General features: G+C 40.3%; 1 protein-coding gene across 5 annotated transcripts in view; it reads right to left on the reverse strand.

Moving 5' to 3' along the window:
- Window positions 1-21,716, reverse strand: part of CTNND2 (catenin delta 2) — a 942,602-nt gene that overhangs the window by 117,882 nt on the left and 803,004 nt on the right. For all 5 annotated transcript variants that reach the window (XM_031666708.1, XM_031666706.1, XM_031666707.1 and 2 more), the window contains 2 exons: window positions 21,264-21,449; window positions 8,339-8,512 (listed from right to left, as the gene is read on the reverse strand). In XM_031666708.1, coding sequence (XP_031522568.1) covers window positions 8,339-8,512; window positions 21,264-21,449 — 360 coding nt within the window. The remainder of the gene's footprint in view (window positions 1-8,338; window positions 8,513-21,263; window positions 21,450-21,716) is intronic.

A 21,716-nucleotide genomic window follows, 5' to 3' on the forward strand; every position in this document is an offset into this window, starting at 1 on the left:
TTTTATGATAGAATTCCTCTGTGAAGTGACTGCTCAGGTGACAGGTTAGCCCATGTCTTCAACGGGGCTGAAAAAGGGTTTCATGTACAGGTAGTTTTACAAGTGCTCTTAGTGCAATTGGTGGACTAGGACTTCCCATTAGGGCAGGAGTCCACAACCCCTGGAGTTCCTAACTCCTGTTAGGAACTGGGTCGCACAGTAGGAGGTGAGCGGTGGGTGAGTGAGCATTACCGCCTGAGCTCCGCCTCCTGTCAGATCTGCAGGAGCATTCGATTCTCATAGGAGCACAAACCCTATTGTGAACTGTGTATATGAAAGATCTAGGTTGCATGCTCCTTATGAGACTCTAATGACTGACGATCTGAGGTGGAACAGTTTCATCCCAAAACTATTCCTCACCCCATCAGACCCATGGAAAAGTTGTCTTCCATGAAACTGGTTACCGATGCCAAAATGTTAGGGACCACTGCTTTAGGGATAGTCTGTGTCTGCTAGACACCAAACTAATAATCAGCTTAATATAATTTAAGATATGATTGAGCCCAATAGGTTCAGCGGTTTTTTTTTTTTTTTAAATAGATAATGCCTCCCTGTCTTCTCGCTGGCATTGTTGCTGATGAGAAATCTGCCATCTTCCTTATCTTGTATGGAACACGTCTTTTCTTCCTCTGGATGCTTTGAAGATCTTTTTATTGCTGACTTTGAGCAATTTGATTCTGATGCACCTTGGTTTTGTTTCTTCATGTTCCTTGTGCTTGAGGTTAAGCTGCTTTGATCTGTGAATGTATGAGTTTCATTAAATTTGGGAAATTTTCAATCATTATTTTTTCAAAACTTTTTTTCTGTTCTCTTCCTCCTTTCTCTGTCCTCTCATTGGGGTACTCAAACTACATCTATATCAGGCCAGTCGACACCCACAGATGATCTGTATCTTTCTTTTTTCTTTCTGTGTTTCATTCTGGATAGCTTCTATTGTCTTTGTGTTCACTGATCTTTTCTTCTGTAATGTTTACTGTGCTGTTAATCACATCCTATGCATTTTTCCTTTCAGACACTGCATTTCAGACTCCAGAGGGTTTATTTGAGTCTTTTATACATTTTCCATGTGTAACTTTTTAAATTTTTTTTTTGTTTTGAACACATGGAATACAGTTATAATAACTGCCTATTTGATAATTTTAACATCTGTCAGTTCTGAGTTAGTTTTGATTGATTGATTTTTCTCCTTTTTATGGATTGCATTTTCTATTTACTTGCAGGATAGTTTTCAGATGTATGCCAGACATTCTCAATTTTAATTTGTTGGGTGCTGAATATTTTTGTATTCCTACGGATATCTTAAAGCTTTGTCCTAGGATGCAGTTAATTTACTTGGAAACTGTTGATCCTTTTGGGTCTAAGTTAAGATTTGATAGGAAAGACTAGAGCACAGTTAGTCCAGGGCTAATGATTCCTCTGTATTGAGGCAAGATCCTACTGAGTATTCTCCCCAGTAGCTCATGGATTATGAGATTTTCCTCTCTGGCTCTTGGGAACACGCACTATATGCACCCCCATGTGAGTGTCCAATTTCATTCTCCCTAACAACTTCAGGTGTTTCTTTCCCAGCCTTGGGTATTTGCCTCACACACATGTGCTGAGAGTTCTCTGTTGATGTTTAAGGAGAGTCCTCTGCACATCTCTAGGGTTCTATGTGTGAGTCTCTCCTCTTTGATACTTTGTCCTATGAACTCTGATCACTTCGATATCTCCAGATTCCCAGATCCATCTCCTCAACACAGTGAGTCTATCGAGATCCCCCTGGTCCCTCAATCTTCGTGCCATGGCTTGGAAACTCTCTCTCAAGGTGGTGAGCTGAGACAATCAGAGGACTCACCTTCTTTTGTTTCCTGTCGTTCCGAGATCATTGTCCTTTGCTGACTAATGTCTAGTGTCTTACTAAAAAACCTCAATGTTTCACATATGTCTTTTCTCTGTTGTTTTTCCTTGAAGAAAGGTAAATTTGAACCTCGTCATTCCATCTTGGCATCTTGGCTGGAAGTGGAAATCCCTCTGGTTCGGCTGTTTCTACAACTTTAAAGTTCTGTAATTTAGAACTTTAGAAATCAGATCATCCAATGATAGTACTACAATTAATGCAAAACTATTAAAAATGGGTTTTCTCCATTTATCAATTTGGATGCACATGACATTTGCAACATAGATGTGATCTTTGCTATCAGTACTGCTTCCCGGGTCTCGTAGGGAAGAAATCACTGAGTCCTGTGATTAGGACCAGTGACTTGGTTGTGGCCGTGCTCCTCCCGTCTCCTGCTCCACGGAGTGGGTCTGTCCTCGTCCTACAACAGACTGGTCACTGCCTGTGTCTGAGCGTTCCGTCTCCAGGACACTGCTGATTGGACAGGGTGCTCTGATCATCTCTGTGTTTATACTGGCCTAGTTTCTAATTGATTAGGCACGACGCTTCGCATTCCATTTTCATCAGTCTTTCAAAACTCTGTTTCTTTACATTTAAATCTAAAGCTTGGCATCACACCATTAACTAGAACAAAGACAAGTCACTTTGTCTTACACGATAAACCATGATTCTTAACTTGCATTTGATGGACTCCACTAATCTGCCCTGGTTCACTTTTACGTGATACACTACCTACTAAGTTAAATTCAGGGTCTTTCTCAAGGCTGTTATCTCTCTCTCTAAGGACAAGTCTCCAATTTCCCAGTTCTCCTACATTTTTTATTCATTTGGGGCACATGGCCAGAGATTCTGTTTCCTTCTTCACTAAATCCATGTTGCTATTACATTAGCTCATTAAATATTAATAGATTAACATCCAAGTATTTCTTGTTCTGTCTTATTTTTAAAATAAATGGCAAATAACAGATGCTTTGAAAAGAGTCACACTTTAGGAGGAAAACTGAGTGTACAAAGATTTTAAAATGTTTGACTTCATAGCAAGCACAGATATATATTTCTACAGTTCAAATCCTGGGTTTTCATAAAGCTCAAGTACAATAGAAATAATCCATAAATGGGAGTCAAAAGAACATTCGTTCACATTTTGGAAATCTTCAAAGCACTATATCCAATTGTTTTAATATTCTGCAACAAACAAAATCATTATACTATAAATGAGAAAAAGGTAACTGAAGCCCATGTCGGCAATGAAAAACATGTATCACTTTGCTTCTGCCATAATAACATGATGTTTTTCTGATGCTCATAAACCAAGTAATGAGTGTTTTAAAGTTTAAAAAGTGTTTAGGGCCATTATGAATATCTAGTTTGCTAGTCAATTTGTCACAGAAAAAGAGTGTGCATGATCTTCCTATAAAGAGAAATTATTGTTTTAGATGATGAGGTCTATAAAAAGCCATCTCCGTGCAAAATTAAAGTATTTTACCTCTACATTTCTGTTTTTGTTGGGTCATAAAAAGTTAAGAACACTAAAGAAATACCACTAAATTTTAACAGTTGCTATAAAAATGCATTCTTTGAATTCTAGAGTTCAGACGGTAACACTATATGCTGTTGTGTATCCTAACTCAATCTTTTAATAATTCAAGATTTTTTTCTGAAATCATCTTTTTAAAAGTAAGCATTTATCTGCTTGGTTTCTGGACAAGTCATCCTTTGTCTTCTTGAAATTATAATAATTTATCATTGCTTGGCTTAATGACAATATTCTCAAATCTTCCTTGAGAATTGTCCACTTGCTTGTCCCATGAAATATGGAAAATTAGTAAATTATACAAAAGATGATGATGTGACTGATCCCCATGTGCGTATCTGTATTTTGATATGAAATTTCTTATGCATGTGTGTGTGTGTGTGTGTGTATATATATATATTTATATTTATAACTACTCCCAAATATTCCTTAGCAGCCCCTTGTCATGTCTGAGAACTATCCCATTATCTAGAATTATTAGGGAAGCAGTGCTTCTCATAAGCAAGACTGACATCCTAAGAGGCAAAATTCTACTTTAACCATTGGGATGGAAATCTTTCGCAAATGCTTTCTGTCTTCTGAAATTATTAGTAATAACAGTTTCTTGATGAGAGAGGGCCAACTTTATGACTCTCAGAATAGATGGAACAGCCATGACATTAAATGGTCTCTGACAGTTTTTCTTTCTTGCATTCTTTAACTCAGTTTTTCTAACTCCTCTGTCTTCTCTCTTTGCCACCACAGTATCTACTCTCCCTCCTTATGATGGTCTATGTGTCTGCTTACAAGAGTTCTTCCTTTTTTTTTTTTTGAGATGGAGTCTCACTCTGTCACCAGGCTGGAGTGCAGTGGCGTGATCTCAGCTCACTGCAATCTCCACCTCCCAGGTTCAAGCGATTCTCCTGCCTCAGCCTCCTGAGTGGCTGGGACTACAGGCACGTGCCACCATGCCCAGCTAATTTTTGTGTTTTTAAAAGAGACAGGGCCAGGATGATCTTGATCTCTTGACCTTGTGATCCATCCACCTCGGCCTCCCAAACTGCTGGGATTACAGGTGTGAGCCACCGCAACTGGCCAGTTCTTGCATTTTTCAACATGTTGATTGAAGTCCAATATGGACTGGGAAATCTATGGTCGTCATTGTTAAGCTTTGTCTAAGACAGAACAGCTTCTGTTATGCTGACTTTGACTATTCTAGACCCTTCTGCCTTTTTCCTAGTAGTTTCTACTCTCTTAGCAGTAGAGAAATTTACCAAAGAAATGTCCTCTGGATATGTGGGATAACTGTGCTGAACTAATGCAGATTAATTGTGCTAGAAACAGTAAGATGCTACTGCCAGAAAATATTAAGAATTATCATGCTTCTTTCATAATTCCCATTATGTAAAGTAGAAGAGAATCTTAAAATATAAAAGTAGTAAACTCTTTTTAAACTCGTCATTTTCTTACTCTACACACCTAAAGACCCACACATATCTAAGCAGTTCTTGCAGCTGATTTGGGTGCCCCCGAGACACAGAACTTGGAAACTTAGACAGAAATCTCAGCACGGTAGGAACTGCAGAACTGGCCCTTTGCTACTGAACTCTGCAACCTGCAAAACATTGTTCAGTCTGAACACTGAAAAGAAAATGGTTCTCTCATAACTTCTTTCTATCAGTTTTACATTGTATTGACAGTATATTGCCAGCTGAACCGAAGAATCAAAATATCATAAAATGTGACCATCTGAGGATGGCCTGGAACATAGTATGTGCTACTAAATTCTTACTGACTAGTAGACATTAATAAATAGAAAACACTGCGATCCTCAAGGAAGACATGTAGATATAGATAGCAGTTGAGATAAATGCTCACATTTGAACTATTTCTCTCAGCCAAGCACAGGGGTAGGCAGTGGGCTCGAAAGAGATAAATGGGGATTGGTCTGCCCATAAGGGGCGTACAGACCAAATTCTCTTCCAGAGGACAGTCTTAGCAGCTCAGAAGGAATCACTGTATGAAAGAAAGATTAATGTCACTGATCCTTAAATTTGGTGTTTAGATGTGGTGCAGTTCTTTGTACTTTAACATAGTCTTTTTATCTGTCTGCTTTTAGGATCTTTTTTCTTTGTTACTAATTTTGAGCAATATGATTAAAAGACACCTTGGTATTGTTTCTTCATGTTTTCTGTGCTGGGGGCTCCTTGAGCTGCTTAGATCTGTGAGTTCATAGTTTTCATTAGATTTGGAAAATTTTCAACTATTATTTTTTAAAATATTTTTTCTGTTCTCTTTCTCTTCTCATTTGAGGACTCCATTTACACACATGAGGTCACTTGAAGCTCACTGATGCACTATACCTCTTTTCTTCTTTTTTCTTTGTGTTTCATTTTAGATCATTCCTACTGCTGTCTTCAAGTTCACTAATCTTTTATTCTGTAATCTTATAATCTGCTGTTAATCCCCTTCCACATAGTTTTTGTTCAGGTATATTATATTATATTATATTATATTTATTATACTTTAAGTTCTGGGATACATGTGCAGAACGTGCAGGTTTGTTACATAGGTATACACATGCCATGGTGGTTTGCTGCACCCATCAACCGTTATCTACACTAGGTATTTCTCCTAATGCTATCCCTCTCCTAGCCCCCGATCCCTGCCAGGCCCCAGTGTGTGATGTTCCCCTCCCTGTGTCCATGTGTTCTCATTGTTCAATTCCCACTTATGAGTGAGAACATGTGGTATTTGGTTTTCTGTTCCTGTGTTAGTTTGCTGAGAATGATGGTTTCCAGCTCCATCCACGTCCCTGCAGAGGTAATGAACTCATCCTTTTTAATGGCTGCATAGTATTCCATGGTATATATGAGGCATTATATTTTAATTCTGGAAGCTTGAGTTTGTTCTTTTGTATATTTTTCTTATTTCTACTTTTTGAACATATGGAATATAGAGTTTAAAGGTTGAAGTCTTAAACTCAAAATCTTCTGGAGCCCAAAGATATTTCTTCACTTTTAAGTTGTTATGATTACATGATAATGACATAAGTATTTCTCAAGGAAAGTGATAATTGATTAAAAAAAAAAGTAAAGGAAGAGAGAAAGAAGAGAGAGACGGGGGTTGGGGGGGAGAGAGAGAGAGAGAGAGAGAGAGAAACAACATCTTAAGATGACACACCTGATTTGCCACCATCTAGATCTTTGTGTCTTAGCCAGGCTGATGCCTGAAGCCCAGAGCCCATTTCCCTGTACCCGTCTAGTTAGTGCTGCATGGCAGGGGAGCTGGCTAGGGTCTTTTAGCTCATGAGCACGTGAGTGCTCATGGGCACATACAGTGTCTTAGCCTATGACATCTCGCTACCATCCTTGCATCCCGTGTTCTGATTGATGTACATGATGTAGAGTGAGGCAGCCCTGATTTTCTCTGCAGATGACACATCTGAGACACAGTGACGTGCTGTAGTTTGCCCAGGCTCACCATGCTCTGAAAAGGTAGAACCTTGGTTTGAATTATGATTTGAATCAAAGCTTCCTAGATCACGCTAAATTTAGAGAGACGTAAGATGTAAGGCCTCGTTCCAGGAAGTGATTTCCATTAGTATCTCTTTTCTGCTCCTTTAAGACTACACTCCGGATGTCTACCTGGTGCAACTTTGCTTTTGAAGCTTTTCTCTACCAATCTCTGGTTGCAAGCAAGAGATGTGTACAGCTCTAGGGCTGCCTATGGGCAGGGTGTAGAAAAGGGCTAACTATGTCCATTCCTAAGACTCTTCAGAGAAGAAGTGGGTCTGGCCATAGGGCAGCGGCCAGCTCTGTAGGAAGAATTGTCAGGGCCTGGGGCCCATGAGCTGGGATGGCACTTGAGAAAGAAGGAAGTTCTGTAGCTTGGACTGCAGCAATGGAAACAAAGGATGACAGAGAGAGAATGACAAGAAGGCAGACATCCAAAGGAATAAGCAAAGGGAAGGGTGTAGTTACATAATGTTGAGACCAGGGTGTAGTGTGTGTGTGACATCTACAGCTTTGAGCTTCTGAACGTTATCTGTATCCGTGTGTATATGTTCACATGGTTTGGATGAAAATAAATGTCAAGGAAAGGAGTGATTGATGAATATGCCATACCCCAGGATTTGGTATGAAATGAATGGATCATGCATGACAGAAGTGCAAACTTTCTCTCTTGGTATTCTCCCCACCCGCCCTCATTCTTCTAAGAGGTCACACTTTTTTATGCAACAAAGCAAGTTAGCGCACTGGTGACCAGACTCAGGAATTGCTTGCTAGGCTGAATCTCTTTTTGCCCAAAATGAGTGTTATGAAAATCAATCAGGAACAGTGTCAGTTTATAAGGACTCAGAGAAAAAGGCCATTCTAATCTCCTCTCCAATAATCTATTTAACACTTTTGCCAAAGTCAGCCAACAATACTATTCTTCTCTGTAAGCCCATGCTTTAAAAACATAAGGGGTTCTTTTCTTTTCTTTTGGGACTGGGACCTGGTACATTCTAAGTGTTCACATGGGGTTTGACAGTTGTTTGAGTATTAACTCCCTTACCCGTTAATGACAGTGCTTTGAAAAAATGTTAACCTGTCACAATCTCCACTGAAAACAAAGTAGCTCAGCTACATGAATAGAATGAAAAACATTTCACAGCATTTTCAGTGACTATCATCACATCTAGTCCTCTCTGTTTGTAGCGATCTTTAAGGACCCCCGAGCCTTTCAGACGAATTTTTAAAAGGAATACATTTCCAAGTAAAACAGTTCAATATAAATGTTTTTTTCTCTAACATCCTAGAAATCTTTATTAGAATTGCATTTCTCAAAACTGGACTTGTATTGATATCTGAGGAGCTGCTCATAACTCCAGATTTCTTTTTATTGTAATGAACTGGCCATACCTTCCAGCTCCCTGCAGCCAAGTTCTGCAGGGCGCCTGCCGCCCCTTCCAGCGTGTCTGGATTTGAGCACTCAGAGAGCAGTGTGAGGTAGGGTTTGACTATTGATGGGTGCCACAGCATCTGGATCCCTTTTGGTGGTTCAGCACAGTCTGGAAGAGGTCCTACTCCATCCCACTGGTGGAAGAAAAACAAGAGAGCAAACATCTTTAACATCTTTATGCTTCCCAACATTGCCTTCCTCAAACATTACAGGTGAAAACAAAAGCAGAGCATTATCACATTTGCTGAATATAGACTGCACGGAGGCTACTGCATCAGCAGTCCAGGGATCACTAAAAGTGGAAGCCATTCCTGCCCAGCGAGAGCTTGGGATCGAGGGTGGAGGGCGGGTTGGCGTATGCACACAAGAGAATGTAACTGGCAGAAGAAGTGGATAAGCTCTCCAAGAATGATTCTAACATGTTGCTGTAGGAAGGAAGGGGAAGAGATGAATTAATTTTAATTTTGATTGAGCAGGTTGGAAGAAGGATAAAGATCAAAGTAGCATATTTTATAGTAAGCATACTACAGGTGTTGCGTAACAGTTACCGACAATTAAATGCCCTCACTTCTTGTGCATAATCGTTAATGTGATAAACTCCTATATAATTTGTTACATACATACAAATTGGGTTCTATTGTTGCATCTAACAAATGACAAAATCGATAAAAGAGAGAAAACTGCTATGGTTTATTAGACACATTGACATGAGCTATAGGTAAATCTAGATCTTAGAGCAACCATTATAGTTTAGTTTGCTTTGATTTGAATCTAATGAATAACAGGATAATGTGTAATTCAAAATTAATTACCCATAATTTAGAAATTATGGCTTACATGCACAAAGGAATATCAGTCAACCATTAAGAATGATACTTATGAAGACTATGTAGCAACTTGGACAAATTATAACAATAAAAGTTAAATGATCAAAGCAGGATGCAAAGTAGTATGGGATTTGCACATTATTCCAAGTAAAATGCATCATAAAACACCTGTAATTATCATAAAAATTTATTAATACAATGTCTTTTTCTCTACATTTCAAACTTTCTGTTCTATTACTCTTACAATGTAAAACATACTAAAAATAAAATAATGATTCTGATCTTTGATTACACAAAGGCTTTGTCTTTTGTGAAAATAAAGAGTATAATCAAGTTAGAAATGAAAGATGCTATGCTTTTAGAAAAAAATACACATATTCAGTTCTGAGAAAAATCACAGTAAAACAAAACAATTTCTTTATAATTTTAGGGTGAGAAAATGAAGATATTTAGCTCATTAGTGTTTATGAATGATTACTTAAAAATACACTGTAAATGACACATGCTAAACATACTTGCAGATATTTTATGTACATACATATACATGCATGTATATATATGTGTGTCTATAAATATGAAAAACAAAACCATATTTCTGAATGTAAGTTCCTTAATTCTGAAAGTTTTACTGCAAGAAAATACATGCTTACTTTGTATCCTTGCAACATAAAAACAGAAAAGTGGATAGAGATGGCTGTTGATACAAATAGTTTCAAAAACTTCATTATTTATTTCCTGAAATAAGCTAAACTGCATGTCTTCTTTTCCTCAATAATGATACAGCTTAGTTTAAATCAAGGGTCAAGCTCAGAGATGAACGACATCCCATTAAAGGTCATTTTCAATGAACATGTCACTCAATTTTAACTTTGTAACAAGGACACTCAGCGTGGGAAGCTTCCTGTCCTTTTAACCAAAGCCACTTCCTAACTATTCAAAGATGACTTTGCACCTGTGAACAGCCTATCAATAAAACCAATACATCTCCTTTAAATTAAAAAAAGAAGGAAGTGAACCAGCCTCGCCACATTGCTCCTAGTTCATTATTTGATCCTGGCTTGCTGCACTGAATAGAAAGTGGGCACTAGAAAAAGACAGCAGTCATTCTGTAGGTTTGCCAGTTTCAATGACAAAGCAGTAGCAATACTGGCCTCTCAAAGGAGACCAGCTTGGGGTAGTGAATCTATCTGCTAGAGTAACAAGAAATGGCAAATTATTTCTTTTATTTCATTTTATATCTTGCTATCTCCTTAAAAATTTAAAGCAATATTTTCATATAAAAATTTGATAAAGTTCAGAAAAATAAAAATGTGAAACTTCCGACTCAACATGGATAGATTTTCCTCTCATGTAAGAGCTAACCTAACAGCGAGAGGTACAGAGAAGGAATATTTGCATGCTCATTACAAAAAGAGGAAAAAGTAGCCATGTTACGTTTTGCTGGGTTTCATCTTGTTCTCCTTTTCTAACTTCTGTGTAATAAAGCGGGATAAATGGTTAAGTCAGTAGAAAATTTTCTTCAGGCTCTGACATGTCATCTATGTATCTCTTAAATACCTTTTATTACAATCCTTTCTTAATAGCTACAGAGAGAATCTGAAGGAAATAAAAGGACAACTGATGTGAACACACATAATCTTTGATGGCAACTGGAGATGGAGTTCAAAGGGGATTCTTGGCTATTTTAGCACATTGATATTGAAGAAAAAGGACTATCTCAAAGCCAGTAAATGTATCTGCCAGACCTTTATCTGGGTACTTTATTCGAACTTTTATTAAGTTAACAGGGAGAAAAGTATCATAAGTTAATAGGGGGAAAAGCCCATTAAAATAGATTTCTATCAGCTGTAAAATGACTGGAAGTTTTCTGTAAGACTTCGGTTAACATGCTTGACACTATTTTGTCTAGTTCATCAACATCAACAAGGCAGCAGGGCAATGGTAAAGTTATGATCAGACTGATGCAGGTGAGACAGTTCTGCACATGCAAACTTTTGAGGCTCGAATGTGAAGATTCATGAAAAATCATGGGATATACAACTCTTTCACCAAAGTAGAAATACTTTATTTACAAATTTAAATATAAGGTGCTTCTATCCTAAAATATCTACAAAAATGGGACATTATCTGAAGGCAAGCAAATGGCTTTAATCTGTAACATAATTGAAGCAGTGACTACACAGTGATTTAGCCCAGAAGAACACAAGACTAAACTTACAAATCTTGTGCAAACTGTGTTTGTTTTGGACAATATCTTGAGAACCTACCACCAAAAACTCTTTAAGAGCTTGAAATATGCAAAGAATACATAAAGAAGCAAAATGTCATCAAGTCGGGAGAGAGAACTTTCCATATAATAAAGAAAGAGCACACGAAGACAAAGTATTTCCAGGACAGCAGTGGTGGCAATGCCAGAAAAGGATTTTTTTTAAATTATGTTATCTGCATGATGACCACATATAAGAGAGAGAGAGAGAGAGTGTGTGTGTGTGTGTGTGTGTGTCTTCATTCCTCAGGATGCAGTTTAAAAGTTAAGCAGAAAAGAGAAAGTGAAAGAAATAGCATGAGGAGAGAGGCATTTGTGGTTATAAACAAGTTTTTTTTGCTGGGTTTCATCTTGTTCCAGCTTGGGGGAAATTTTCAATGAAAATATCCCTTCCTCCTCAGAATTTTACTGCTTATGTTTAAGAGTTACATAAATGTTCCACAATTCTGTGTAACAAGTTAATTTTCATCCGTTATATTTTAACAAACAAATTTTGCAAAAGTTCTAGCATCCCTTGAGTCTTACAGATATTACTTAAACGTTCAAGTTACACTTTATGCAAGTCATTCACATGTTGTTGACTAGGAAAACAGACCAAAGAATATATTACTAGCATAATACTAAACCTCCTCTTATGAATTGTCTTGCTTACAGAAATTTCTAATTTTACACACATATTTAGAGTACATAAAGCTAAGGATTAAGGTGGCTATAACCAGAGTGTTTGAAAACTGAGTAATTGAGAATTAGAGCTCTGTTGGAGACAGGCTGCCATAATAGCAGTGAGTGTCTATAGATCATAGAACAAACCAATAGATTCACTTTTTGCCACCCCAAATAGTGCCTCACTCAATAACATATCAGCACTTTTCTTTACTGGCTTCAAATATACGACTGCACGACTAATATCCATAAAAAAACAGCCAACAGTTTCTGTCATTCCATTTCTAAAACTGTATAGAATTGAAAATATGTATGCTCTCATTAAGAAGGTAATGCTCAAAAATTTTTGGAAAAAAAAAAAAAAAAAAAAAGAGGATATCAAGCTTTCCAAGATAGAAGGTCAAGGGACTGCTGAAATTTACACATGATGCTTTTTGATATGGTCACCATCAGCACAGAGCATACATAACGGCCCCTGTAAAAAAGGTCTGCTTAGGAAGAAAATAACATATGCATGGGGATGTGCGCAATGTGCATGTTAAAAAGAAGGAAAAGGAAAGAGCCTTTCTTTGGATTTGCTTTAAATACTTTTGCTTCTATGCAGGGCTTAAATTATATTTAAAAGACTTTTTTTTTTTTTTGAGACAGAGTCTCACTCTATTGCCCAGGATGGAGTGCAGTGGTGCGATCTTGGCTCACTGCAACCTCTGGCTCCTGGGTTGGAGCAATTCTCCTGCTTCAGCCTCCTGAGTAGCTGGGATTACAGGTGTGCTCCATCACGCCCAGCTAATTTTTGTAATTTTAGTAGAGACGGGGTTTCGCCATGTTGGCCAGGCCGGTCTTGAACTCCTGACCTTAGGTGATCCACCCACTTTGGCCTCCCAGAGTGCTGGGATTACAGGCATGAGCCACCGCCCTGGGCCTATTTAAAAGATTTCTATCTCAGTTGGGTTTTAGACTGAAAGACTGGAAGCCATTTGCTCCTTATATGAAGAGAAAGACATAACTTAGGGATAAAAACCTGAAAGTAGGCTGGGCACAGTGGCTCATGCCCATAATCCCAGCATTTTGGGAGGCCGAGGCAGGCAGGTCGCTTGAGGTCAGGAGTTTGAGACCAGCCTGGCCAACATGGTGAAACCCTGTCTCTACAAAAATACAAATTAGCTGGGTGAGGTCAGGACTTTGAGACTAGCCTGGCCAACATGGTGAAACACTGTCTCTACAAAAATACAAAAATTAGCTGGTTGTGATGGTGCACACCTGTAATTCCAGCTACTCAGGAGACTGAGGCAGGAGAATCACTTGAACCCCAGGAAGTGGAGTTTGCAGTGAGCTGAGATGGCGCCATAGCACTCCAGCCTGGGCGACAGAGCGAGACTCTGTCTCAAAAAGAAAAAACAAAACAAAACAAAAAACCCCTGAGAGCAAAGGTGTTACATACTATATTAGCAACAAAGAGACTTTGTAAACATGAGGTTCTTTAAGTTACAGAGAGTCACAGGAGTAGTCTAATTATCACATTCATAAAAGCCCCCTAATGAATGAGAAGAATTATAAGACAATTTACAAGGCTTTGTGAGCCATCCTACAGCTGCCCTAGTCTCTGATCTCCAATGCACTGGGCTGGGCACTGAGGAGACACCAACAACGAGCAGTCAGAGAGTATGGAGAAGGATTTTCATTTCAGGAGGAGTGCTAAAATACACAGCTCCTCTTCCCACCTGTCACAGGCGTCATTCAGTCTCAGCCAATCAAGTTTGTGCGCAGAAAAGACCGTTTACTGCTGAGTCGTATCTTCAGAACATAAACAGAAAAGGCTGTCTTCACCAGCGGAATGCATCTCTATTACCTAGATTTCTCTACCAATTAGGGAGCATCACAGTCATTACATATGTGCAGGCTCACTTTCATTTTTTAAGAGATTTTGGTGAAATAAACAACAGACCAGAGATGCTGCAAGATAAAAGAAGTAGAGCTGCAGCATCAGGGAAACATTCTGATTTTAAGATCCCACTCTTTCCTCTCAGGGGAAGTCACACATTGCAAAATGTAGGAAGAGAAGATGGCTCTAAGTAGGTAAACTGTCAGAGAATGTTCTCTCAAGCAGGGTTTGGTTTAATTAAGCTGCAGCCAGCACTAGGTACTTTAAAAAGCAACATTCAAAACCCAAGTCCGTCCACCGTCTGCCACTCCTGCTTGGCTTGCTTTGAACAGCAGAGTTATTACATAATTTGCCTTTATAGTGTTTCATGGCCACTTCCAGCTTTTGGGGGGTTAAAGGCGGAAGGATAGAGGTGATGGGTATTCAAAAACTCCAGTTAACTGTAAAAAGCCAGAAAGAAATGATTCTTTGTGTCGATTCTTAGGAATTTCAAAGAAAACGGTAGTGCGGGTGTCTGAATCCCCCAGGAGCTGTTCAGAAGACTTCAGCTGCGGCTGAGGCTGAGGCTGTGCAAAGAGGGGATAGAGTTGATGGCTAATTAGCTGTACTTATGTGGCACTGCATTGTTCCCAGGCTCTCCTTGCAAAAGACAGGAGGGGCTTTGCATTTGAGAGATTAGAAACCTGCATTAAAGAGGCAGGATGAGGTGCTGTCTGAACAAAGTGTTAGGGCAAAAGAGATTCAGGAATAGCCTTGCTGATGCACCTCCTCCTGTGGGGGGCCACGGGGCCAGGTAGGCACACACCCCTCAGGAGCGAAGCTGGTGATGCTGCCTACTCCACAGACTGGCATCATGAGGCCGGCCACTGTGCTGTGCCCCACAGAGGACAGCTGTCAGGGCTGCTCCATATGACTGGGCCTGCCCGTCCCTTCCCCAAGTCACTGTGATAGAACCAACCGGGGCATCACTGATGCTTATCTAGAATTCTCTCCGCTCCTAATTTGCCATCCACATCTCGGGAAACCTGGGACATGGCTGTCCCTGTTACTACCTTCTAAAGGGGCTTTGTCCCTGACGTGCCAACCTCCTTCAGATAATCCTGTGGTCTTGGTTATTTATTTATATATTCAGAAATATGTCCTTCAAAGGACAATCTAGTCCAATGGTCTCAAGCAGGGCAATTTTAACACCCCGGGGGACAAGCGGCAATGTCTGGGGACATTTTTGGTTGTCGTGGCTGTGGCAGAAGGTGCTACTGGCATCCAGTGGGTCGAGTCCAGGGAGGCTGGAAAATACCCTGCAATGCACAGGCCAGCTCCCTGGAACAGAGAGGTATGCTGCCCCACATGTGACCAGTGCCGAGGCCGAGAGGCCCCGATCAAGTTGTAAAACAGTATTGATAGACACATGCACACGTATGATTATTGCGGCACTACTCACAACAGCAAAGACTTGGAACCAACCCAAATGTCCATCAATGACAGACTGGATTAAGAAAATGTGGCACATATACACCATGGAATACTATGCAGCCATAAAAAAGGATGAGTTCATGTCCTTTGTAGGGACGTGGATGAAGCTGGAAACCGTCATTCTCAGCAAACTATTGCAAGAACAGAAAACCAAACACCGTATGTTCTCACTCATAGGTGGGAATTGAACAATGAGAACACTTGGACACAGGAAGGGGAACATCACACACTGGGGCCTGTCGTGGGGTGGGGGGGGGAGGGATAGCATTAGGAGATATACCTAATGTAAATGAGTTAATGGGTGCAGCACACCAACATGGCACATGTATACATATATAACAAACCTGCACATTGTGCACATGTACCCTAGAACTTAAAGTATAATAATAATAAAAGAAAACTAAACAAGATGCCTGAAACAGTTTTAAGTCTATAAACTCACTGAAACTAAAATAGCAGCACTTTTAGGTGATGGGCTATATTTTCTACTAGAAGTGAGAAAGAAGTAGAAGAATCGGGTTCATCCATGGATAATGGCAGAGGAGAGTTGCTGCACAGAAATGCACAGCCATGATCTTTGCAGGCTCATGAGATATGTTGCTTTCAGGACATGAAATATCATGCCTTGAGTCAACAAGTTCCCAGCATATGGTGAGGTGAAGGCCGACGGAGACTGTACTCGAACCAGCCAAGAGGAACGGGCGGCAGCTGAAAGAAGCAGATGGTTAGAAAGGAAATGGTATTAAGTGGTAAAAGAAAGAGTATGGTTACTAATGAGAAAATGAAAACTGTCTGGAAAGAAAGAAAAACCACCCGTGATATTAGGAAATGGAAGCCTAGGAGCATCAAAATGTCGTGAGGAGCAGATCCATGAAGTGATAATAAAAAATCAAGTCCATGAACAGAAACTGTCACTGACATTTAGAGTGATTAAGATAAATTATGGTTTGTGTATTGAAAGTCTTAAAAGCATGCATTTGGTCTAGCTATTTCACTTCTAAGAATTCATTCTTAAGAAGTGATTAAGGGGGTAGGTGAGATTTAACTACACAGATGTTGATTATAGTTTACATTAGTACAAACTTGGAAGCAATCTGATTTTCTAGGAATAGGGGATTGGTTCGCCATATCGTGGTATTCCTCCACCATGGAATGCACAGTAGCTCTTCCGCATTCCAGTGTGAAGAACTGCTTACTGGCAAGGAGAAATGTCAGTCTGTGTCAAATGATAAGCTGTCATAAAGCGGTCAGCCAAGTGACACAGAGCAGACTTGTGCCTACATCTTCCTGCCCATCAGTGGTGTGCCAAGGTGGGCAGTGGGGGCTGTCACCCGGGGGCAGGTAGTAAGAGACTGCAGTCTTTGCAGGGAATGTAGAGGCAATGAAATGAATACAAGTTGGGTTTTTGTTCATTACTATGTGCAGACAATGCTACACGATTTCACTGGTAAGAGACCCCTCCCCACAAGGATAGAGAGCCCCCGACTCCCTGCACACCCTGAATAGGCCACTACATGCCTTTTTTCTTTATTAAGAGTATGCCCAAGGTTCACCTAGGGTCATGGTTGTTACAAAAGACTACAATTCCCAGCCTCCCTCGCAGCTCTGGTGCCACTACGGAGTCAGTCGCGGCCACAGGGATGTAACAGTGATGTGTGCAGCTTCTGGGTGGAGCCCTAAAGGAAAGGGTACTCCTGTCTTCTTTCCCCCATTTCCACTCCTGAACTATGGATGTGAAGAGCCAGACTCTTGACCATGAGGAGGAAGGCAGCACCCTGAAGATGAGAGCCCCATAAAATACAAGGAGCCTGACTTCTGAACACTCAAGAGACTGGAGTTCTATATCAGTGAAAATACACTTACTGACTATAAGACCTTATGAATTTTGCTGTCTGATATGGCCTCTAACAGAAAAACATCTGAAAGGATATATGCTGAGATGTAAGTTGTAATTGTGAATCTCTCTAGGAGGAGGCGTGCTGAAGGTGTGGGTACTATTTTCTTCTTGGAGCTTAGTGCTATTTTACTCACATGTTATTTACATGTTAAGTGTGTACATGTATACCTTGATATTTATCATTAATATCTATTTTGTCTGAAATGAGAAGAAACTGTTATTTAAAGTTCAAATCTCCATTGTGGTCATTTTAACTACTAATAAAATTCATGTTTGTGCTTTGGGACATGTATGCTGTTTGTTTAGCGATAGAGTCTCACTTTTGGGTCAAGAGCATCCAAATGACACAGCAGGCAACGTGTGAGGCTATTGAAGAAGTGGTGGCCAATACCGATATCCTGAAAATCCAAGAAAACCTTGTAGGTGATGGCATGTCATGATATCTCATAATACCTTCAGTGCAAATAATTTGTTTAGTCTGGCAGGATCAAAAGTCCTGCTTCTCCTGGGATACTGTGACACACACGCATATACCTTTGTTGCATATTAACTTAAGTTCTTAGATGATAATAGTAATTTAGATGGTGCATTCGTTTTGGTGGTGATTGCAGATTCAGAATACTGACTAACAATAAGATAAATGCAGCACTGTCATGAGAGACTGGGGAACAGCTCAAAATACAGGGAGGGAGGACTGCGGAAAATGTTTGGCTCACAGCGGCCCTTTGGGGCAAAGTCTCACCAGGAAAGAAACCGATGAGTCTGGGAAAAGTCACAGTTATGAGGACCCACCCACAATGAAACCCACAGCAAGAGCTAGGGGCCACCAAAGGCCACAGTGTAACTGGGGCCAGGCATTGGGCTAGAAGTCACAGACTGAAATAAGACCCACACAGTCCTTTGCCCCAGAAAATTCGCTCTCTTTGGGGATCAGTTGCTATACTTAACCCATAATATGATAATAACTAGCAGAGAAGTTTAAATAAAATTATGGAGAAGTAGATTAGGGAGCAATTGTTTACTTGAAAGAAGATTTGGAAAGACGGAGGGGATGTTTAATCTGCTCTTGAATGATTATTCTCCAAGTAGTGAGTGGTGAAAGGGAGGAATGGGAGGGCCAGGCAGGGGAACAGCATGAACAGAAGCCTAGAGGCTGGTCTGTGGGATCCTCAGACAGGCCAGGAAAGTGTGAGGACAAGAGGCCTTGAAAGCTCTTCCAAGACGTATCTTTCATCATGGGAAAAACAAGGGAGCACTGAAGTTTTACACAGAATCCCATTCCTATTGCTTTTATGCATAAAATAGCACCCTGTATATCACAGGTGAATCTTCCAGTCATCTATACATTTGGCATCTACAACTTAAGAAAGACGTGAAAAAGAGCAAACATATTTCCTCTTAAATTGACTACAGCATACTCAGTTGTGAAACAAAGATTATCATGAAAGAAGACCTACCAGATAAAAAGAGTGGATCAGAATCCTGTTGGAATGGATAGGTTTGTCTCCTCACCCATGTGGATAGATACATATTTTTTACCCATTTGAATTAAATAACTTTAAATTAATTTATAAGCTAGAAAGGTTTTGAATTCCAGCAGGTCCTGCTTATTTAGTTTTTGTTTTTCCCAGTGGTCCTCTATACACGGTCAATCTCACACCGTGAGCATCTTGAAGAAGGTCTGACCTGGCCAGCAGCTGGTGGAGGACAATGTCCTGTTACCTCCAAACCACGTCGAAACAGTATCCACTTCAGGACACCATCACAGGATCGCTGGCCATAGACCAAGGTGAAAAACCAAAAAATGCTTATTGCTACAAAAGGTGCAAAATGTAAATGAATCCATTTTGTTTCCTCCTATTTCCCTGGACCCCAATCTTCGGATTCCCCCCACCAATGCTGCAGTGGCAGGCTGCTGGCACAAAGCCCTGCTGAGGGCAGGGAGGGTCCTGCTGGGGGAGACGCACCTTCTTGGCAGATGACATGCAGACTGTTTCATGGGAGGTTTTGCCCAAAATAGACTAGAGAAACTAGCAATTCCTTAGAATTCAGCAACAGGCACAGAGCAGATTCAGAAATAGATGAGTTGGCAAGGACCTCTTAGACCAGAATATGAAGCACAGAGTGTCAAACGCTTCTGCACACGGGAGCTCACAGTCTGGTACTTCTAGACTAGAATGGCCTAGAAGTCTGATACTTGTCGTATGGTTCAAGAGGAACCATTTCTTCAACTAAGAGCATGCATGCAACATATTTTTGTATCATATATTTTATTGAATTATCCCTACGGGGATTTTTTTTTTAAAGTTTCTGAGATTTTTCTTACAGGTAAATTTGACATGCAGAATATTATAGTGTCTTTTAAAGGTCAAGAATACCAATGCCAAAGTCAAGGGTCAACATAAATTTCTGGGCTAGAAAAAGCTCTAGAGGCCATCATTAAACCAATGATTATTTGTATCACTTTTATTCTTGTTATAATATTTGGCTACTCTGTCCTGGAAGGTCTGTGTGTAGACTAGATAACCTTTCATTTTCCAAAATCTCTTACACCTTTCAGTGAGGTATAAATTTGTCTGGAAAAAACCATACACTTTTATAAGCACACATGAACTTCGTGCCTTTACGAACATTAGTTTTTAAAGGCCATTTGCAAAGATTACAAATGTAATTTCCATTGTAGAAAATTTATAAATACAGAAGTACAAAAAGAATGGATCATTATCTTCTCCTGGATCTTACTCTGCTTTTTCAAGAAACACACACATTTTGTACATGCAGATAGCATTTTGTATTTGCATAAGAGACATATCATACAAAACTGGCCAGACTATATCTGTACCATCTATACCTATATTTATGTACATACGTGTTTCTATATTGCTTTTTTCCACTTTATTTGTATTATATATTTTCTCTAATCTCTAAATACTCTTTAAAAACCTGACTTGATATGTAGTAGAGATTCCAGGGGACAAATGATATCCACCATCTTTACATCTGCAAACCTAGAACTCTCTGTAAGCTCCTTGATGAGATAAATCAGTTTCCAGGCCCTGAAGTTAACCTCTGTTCCAGTGTTAGCAAAGGTGGGGATGCTTTGTCCTCCCATCGCTCCCTGTCCTGGTGGGGCCTGTGGTGAGGGGTTTGTTCTCTCAGGAGCAGCCCGGGACAGGGGCAGAGGCTGTTCTGATGCATGAGGGTTGTGAGTTGCTGCCTAGCGGTCTTGGTTTTGCTGCAGGGGAACCTACTACCAGTTGCAGCAGGTGAGGGCCATTCTGTTCTCAAGAGGCCTCCGGCTCCGGCTGAATACTGTTCTGAATTCATCTGAATTGTCCCCCATGGCCAAGCTTCTAATGCCATCCTGTGGAAGGGCTGTGAATTCTCTGTTACCCCCATTTCCAATGGGACGTGTGAGACTGAAAATCCAAACGCTTCAAGACCAGCGATTACATACACGTTGGATCTTTGGCCTCCCTGTCCCTCTCTCTGTTTCCCTTCTTTTACCACATCTCCTATTCCACCCATCCCTGTCACCTGGATGGCGCCAAACCCAGCTCCGACAATGCCCTAAGTAAATGTGTGAATTAACACAGCGCCTGCTCAGAGGTGGAATGTCAGAGCCTGCTAGGGCCTTGGGTGTCTTTTTTTCTTTTTTAAGTAATTTCCTATCTTGGCTCAACTGCAAGACGTGGGGGAAGTCATTTCATGTCCCACCGTCTCAGCTGTGAAATTCCCACAGGAAAACTGTGCAGATGCATTAGTGATTTTACCTCCTGATGAAAATGCAGGGCTCATTCTCTATATATTGAGGAAATATTAAAGTTGCAATTAGGGAATGGGATAATTGCATGCAGCTGCAAGCAGCCCGCATCACCTGATCTTGGGATTTCTTTTTCTTCTTCTTCTTGCCCCAGCAACCAGAGCTCTCAGCGTCCTTGCCATTGGCCTCGCCACAGAGTAGCCCGTCCAGCTCATCCGTGCCCATGTGCTGTCCCTGAGACGTTTCTGCCGCCAGCCGGTACGAGAGGTTCCTTAAAATGCACACACAGTTTTCAACGGTCTGCAGAACCCAAAAAGAAAAGGGGGAAACAGAGGAAGGAATGAATAAAACTAGCACTCAGCACTCCATTCTTCTACGTGGAAAGGCGTCTTTCTCCACGGACACATTTCTCTTTGGAAGTGTTTGGCTGACAGCTGCTGAAAGTTCCCCTGACAGCCACAGTGGAAAACAATCAGAGAAACTTGGAAAGGTCTTAGGACCTTTTCTCCCCCACAAAGAAGTGACTTATCAACAATAGTTACTTCTATAAACATGTTATTATTGAGT

The sequence above is a fragment of the Papio anubis genome, chromosome 5 (assembly GCF_008728515.1).
Source record: "Papio anubis isolate 15944 chromosome 5, Panubis1.0, whole genome shotgun sequence".
NCBI classification, from domain to species: Eukaryota; Metazoa; Chordata; class Mammalia; order Primates; family Cercopithecidae; genus Papio; species Papio anubis.